The 5952-nt window shown below is 40.4% G+C and overlaps 1 protein-coding gene across 1 annotated transcript in view; it reads right to left on the bottom strand.

Annotated features, from left to right (window-relative positions):
* Positions 1-5952, bottom strand: part of INSC (INSC spindle orientation adaptor protein) — a 57588-nt gene that overhangs the window by 40688 nt on the left and 10948 nt on the right. The window contains exon 2 of the mRNA XM_072422984.1: positions 2525-2613. Within this exon, the coding sequence (XP_072279085.1) occupies positions 2525-2571 (47 nt within the window). The 5' untranslated portion in view covers positions 2572-2613. The remainder of the gene's footprint in view (positions 1-2524; positions 2614-5952) is intronic.

The raw sequence follows: 5952 nt of genomic DNA, 5'->3' as shown, positions 1-5952 counted from the left end.
AAAAGTAGAAACAAGAAAACTCCAACACGTCAAAGTGCATCTGTATATTCACCGATATCCCGGCTTCTGTATATACAACCCCAGACTCTTCCCATACATTTACATAAATTGTGTTTTTGTGTTTTTAGTAATTTCACTAATTTTGCCTTAATTGCCTATCCTTATTTAGGGATAAAATTCCTCTTTCTCAGTCACGGTGATATGTTCTGGATGAGTTGCCTTTATATTTCCAATTCTCACATGGAGTCAAAGAAAATATCACCCGCAGGACTGTCAGGAGGACAGATTCTCTTGTGTTTGTTACTTTTCCCTTCTCTGTAACTAATGATGAACTACAAGTTTCAGCAAGTCCAACCACTATCTACATGACATAAAACAGAAGAAGAGGACAATGTCTGCAATGATAATTGTTACTTATATATTTATATGAAAAAACACAAAAATCTGTGAAGTTCAACTGAAACACTAAAAAGATTCATTGTAAATCAGATCATCCTAGGGCTCAGACTTTGTGCTCACAGTCACGCTGCCCAAGGTCTAACTATGGCCTCTCATCCAAATATATATGTACTAAATTGTAAAAGTACCTTTACATATAGTTTTCTCTCCCCCTGCAAAGTCCCACAAATACTTGTTGATCCCGCCAGTGACGTCCACTTAATACGGCTAGCAGTGATATGGTGACCACAATACTGCACTACTACCGGGTTCAAAGCAGCATTGTGTGCCATATTGGCTGCATCTGCTTGCACTACAGTGAGATGAGATATTTCAAGGGGTGTGGCAAAGCTGCTTCACAACCTGGCCACACCCAGTCCCACCCACTGCTTTCACTGATTGGCAGAACTCTCTCTGTTGCTGAAACCCTCCCACTGTGCTCTGCAGTGCCTGGGAGTGACGTATGGGACACAAATAAAAAAGGATTTGGCTAACTGAAGGGGAGAAAGAAGTTGCTTTTATCAAATACTGTAGTAACAAAATGACATACTTACACATATTTTTTTTATCTTATAAAATGTTATCGCATCAATAAAAAAAAAGTTTTGTTGTTAGATTGTTAGTGTATATAGTGTTGTGTGCATAAAGTTATAGTATAGTAAATGTAGGGCTCTGTAGATAGCATTAAAGTAATACAAATGTTTGGGTAGAACAACTACAGATTTTATGAAACCTAAAAATCCCAGCTGCATTATTTCTAAAAGGCAGAAATCCCAATTTGTCCTGAATGAAGCAATATTAACCCTGATTGGCTAGGACTACTGGTCACATGGTTTGTGTTAGCGAACTCTATGTAGGATGAAATGTAACATCGTCATATAAAACATACAAGTCACAGACACTGTGTACATAAAAGGCAGATATCAGTGTTCTCGTCATATTGTTAACAATATTAAGACAACGGCCCTGATTTATTAGAACTCCCTAAAGGCTGGAGAGAATACACGTTCATCAGTGAAGCTGGGTGATCCAGCAAACCTGGAAAGGATTTCCTAAAAGTAATTTGCTATTTGTTAGCAAATGTTTTCAATCCTGGACCAGATCCATTCCAGGTTTGCTGGATCACCCAGCTTCACTGATGAAAGTGTATCCTCTGCAGCCTTAGGGAGCTTTATTAAATCAGAGCCAATATCTCCCCTAAAGCTATTGGAAGCCAATGCAGTGCTACAAGGGGAAGTGAAAGTGGTTGTAGGTCATGAAGCCAAGTTTGCTGAATTTTGCTGCACATCCATGGCTCATATTTTTGATTCTTTACATTTGATGATTGTGAATATTTTACTCTGTGAGCTCTCCATCAAATCCATTCCTCTGTGTTGGTGACCTCAGTGTTCTGTTCCTTTAATGCCTCTGAATATGAAGGAGCATGGCTGTTATATTTTATTGCTCCAACATGAAGGGAAATGTCCAGGAAGGATTGGAAATAATTGCTTCATTTATTACAAATATAACTCGTGAGGAAAGTTTTGTGATTTTTGTGTGAAATTTGTGTGCTATTGGCACTGGCCAATATCTACCACTGGTCACCTGCATGAGGACTGGAGGTTCCTGCAGCAGCCCAAGTCAGCACCAAATACAACATTCAATTATGGGTTTGATTTACTAATGCTCTAGAGAAGATAAAATATCATAGGAGAACCTGGGTGATCTAGCAAACCTGGAATGGATCTGGTCCAGGATTGAAAACATTTGCTAACAAATAGCAAACTACTTTTAGGAAATCCTTTCCAGGTTTGCTGGATCACCCAGGTTCCCCCATGATAGTCCATCTTTTTCCAGTCTTGTTGAGCTTCAATGAATCCGGCTCTATATGTCCTATATGTGCTGACTGCCGTCTCATTCACCATTCCTTCGCCATACAGGTAAGGGAGTCCCCTGTGAACGCCTATTTCTAGCTGTGGATATCACTGAGCTTTATGGCTGTGAATGGGGTAACAAACAGCAAATATTAACAACACCAGAGAGAATTGTAGGGGACACAGAAGGAAAGGAGACCCCCATAACATTCATAAAATCCCAATGGTCTTACCGGTGGAAGGGCAGAACGTTCAGTAGACTCCCATTGTGGACGGCCATTGTTCTTGGCAAGCAATTCTTATATCACTCATCTGATTCTGTCTGCGGAGAAAATGATGAAAATATCTGAGTGTGTTAAGAGACGCAGCTCGGCCATTGTACATTGTCCTTTTCTAGACATAATGCTGGATAACACAAAACATCACAATTAGAATTTGCCCCCCAGGATGGTAACTTTGTGTCACCTCTTCCTTCTCCCCAACAAATGCTTTGGTCACTGCACATTCCCAACATGCGCTCACACTTCACATCAACATAAAGACATCATACATATAGTGAAATAAATTCTTACATTCTCACATAAATTCTAACAATAGCTTAAATAACTGGAAAACTGACCGCACATGTGTCTGGAGAGCACAACTCCCACCTAGAGACACGCTAACCAGACAGGGGTGTGGTCCTTAAAAAAGGAAAGGGGGCACGGTAATAGTGAAGCCTATCAGTGGCAAGCGTGCAGGGAGAGCCAATATGGGGGTCCCGAAAAAAGTGAGGGCATGTGTATGCCCACCCCACTACACCCCTGGTCACAGAGACACAATCAGCATTGTAATGAAGTTGTCAGAAACATGTCCGCAGAGACAGAACCACTGCTGTACTGACACCACCAGAAACCTGGCCACAAGGACTGAGAACTGACACTGTAATGACACATCAGAAATGTGCACAAGGATATAACTAGCACTGTATGAACTTATCAGAAAGAAGTCCGCAGAGACATAACCAGTGCTATACTGACACATCAGTAACAAAGATATAACTAGAAGCATTCCTTTACACACCCCTGCATTTGTGATGGGCATAGGCAAAATTAACACATTTTAACTGCAGTTAACTGCAAAGTCTCTGAGTATAGTATTGTCACCAAAACTGATCAGGAAGGAAAGGGGTCAGGGAAGCTGTGGGGACATATCCCAGGTGAACAAATGTTGAAAACGTAATTTTTCCATAAAATAATGTATAGAAAGGAAAATGAAATTTTGTTTACTGGGATATATTCCTTCATGTTCCCGCAGCAGCAAATGTCAATCAGCCTGAATTATCAGGCTGATTGACATTTAGAAATGCGGCAACCAAAAGTTCTTTTCAGCAATCATCACAGATGGCATCATGACTCCATATTCAGGTGAAAAGTCTAATTTAAATAGGACCCATAGTCCCTGTTGTTGTATGGCAGTTATTATGTTTCATGCTTTCCTCCTGAATGAACTGCCATGACACAATGGAGGAGCGAGCTGCACACTTATTGTTGTATTAGAATCTCTCCATGAAGTGATGGAGACCTATTATTTTTGCTCATTCCAGCAATTCAATGTGACATGATAGAGAAGATTTCCCACAAATGATCAATAAATTATTACAAGTTTGCCACTAACCTAAAAAGTTACAAAATAACAAAGAACAACAAAAAATTGCTGGAGATCATTTCTAAAAATGAGGAATTGCTAGAACAAAACAACAAAGAAAAGTCTGAAAAGCTTTGTAATATTCATTCAGCACGGTGGCTCAGAGGTAGCGCTCTTGCCTTTGCAGGGCTAGGTCCCTATATGCATGGAGTTTGCAGGTTCTCCCCGTGTCGGTGTGGGTTTCCTCCAGGTACTCCAGTTTTCGCCCACATCCCAAAAACATGCAGTTAGGTTAATTGGCTTCCCCTCAAAAAAAAATTGACCTTAGACTACATTAATGACATATGACTATGGTAGGGACATTAGATTGTGAGCTCCTTTGAGGGACAGCTAGTCACATGACTATGGACTTTGTACAGCGCTGCGTAATATGATGGCGCTATTTTTTTTTATTATTATTAAACAGGATTTATATAGCGCCAACATATTATGCAGCGCTGTACAATAAATAGGGCTAAATAAATACTGTATAATAATAATATTTAAAATGCATGTACATGGTAGATTCACCCACATGGTTAGTGAATGACATAAATATCCTCCTATTCCTGCATTGTGCTGGTTACAGGGCTGAGAATCATAGTAATATGTCTGGCACTGCAAGAAAACCCCATGAGTGCCTTGGAGGTGAAGGAAAATGTCTCGTCATCACAACGAAGGCCAACACCTATAGAAATTATTGCACGCAGAGCAAAATGCATCAACACCCAGTTCCCACCTGTGCCATGTGTTGGCTGTTGGCATACATTGGCCAAAAGGAAAATGCTTCTTTAATGCACTGGCACACTTTGTAGGCCTTATTGATGGCAATGGAGGAGCATGAAAGTGTAAGAAATATAGCAAACTCAGTTTTAGCTTTCCTATTTCTCTTTGAACCCCGGAAATCATGTTTGGTGCTGCCAAATTCCTGGCCACAACATGAGTGGGCTCTGTGGCAAAGGTTCCGGTAACATGCAGCCACTTTGGCACTCCCTTATGGCCAGGGCCACAATGGGATAAATGCCTGGATCATTAAATATTTCTGCAGTGCAGCCACTGGAATGTAATACCCAGCCCCCCGTGCATGTTTTGGGGGTCATTGTTACGTGTCTGGATTGAGTAGATACGTTAGATAATAACAGACTCAAGTATAGTCTTGATATTCAGTCATTCCAATTCAATCTTGGGAAATGAGACCATAAAGCTATACAGAGGAATTCCTAGATACACAGAAGTGTAACGTCTCATTCACCTGACGCGTTTCGCCTACAGGCTTCTTCAGGGGACTTGTAGAGCATGTTAAAATGTAATAATAGGAAGGACTTATTCACAAGGATAATTCCTCAGGTAAAACCAGATAATCAATGCAGTCTCTGGGAACTTCTTTAGCGGAGTACTGGATACAAAGCTCGAGTGAGAACTAGGTATTAATATATATTTTTCTTATCACTAACACTCATTCAGTTTGTCAGAATACACAATTATCATATTCTTATCTCCTTAACTTCTTTCCTCCAGCCTCACCCAGCACCAGAAGACACATTGGCACTGCCCTCCCAAGAGCTGACAATCTAAACACTTGATGAATAAATAATAAAAGTGCAACCAAAATAAAGCCATCGGAGCCACAACAGTCCAGAAACCTTTTACATTAATGGAGATACCGATCAGCAGACACAGCTCGTCCCGAACAAATGTTACAGCTGATCCAACAAGCAGCGGAAAGCTTTTGTGGTCAGCAGAGGAGAAAACACTTTGGATAAATGAGAATCTGGCCAAAAAACAGCAGACGCTCCGCACAACTTCAATCAACAGAGGAAAATCACAAGAATCAGAGGAACCAGAGAAAAACAGGCCGAGTCCGATTACACTGTGTTATGGAAAGACAGAAAACCACAATGCAAAGGGAAGCAAACAAATTATAAGCAAAAAGAATATTAATTTCATGTGCTGGGCATCATATTTATATAACACCACAGTCACACTATTATACATT

This window comes from Pyxicephalus adspersus, chromosome 9 (genome assembly GCF_032062135.1).
Source record: "Pyxicephalus adspersus chromosome 9, UCB_Pads_2.0, whole genome shotgun sequence".
NCBI lineage: Eukaryota > Metazoa > Chordata > Amphibia > Anura > Pyxicephalidae > Pyxicephalus > Pyxicephalus adspersus.
Note: the sequence above shows the minus strand (reverse complement) of the source record. Positions and strands in the feature narration are given on the sequence as shown.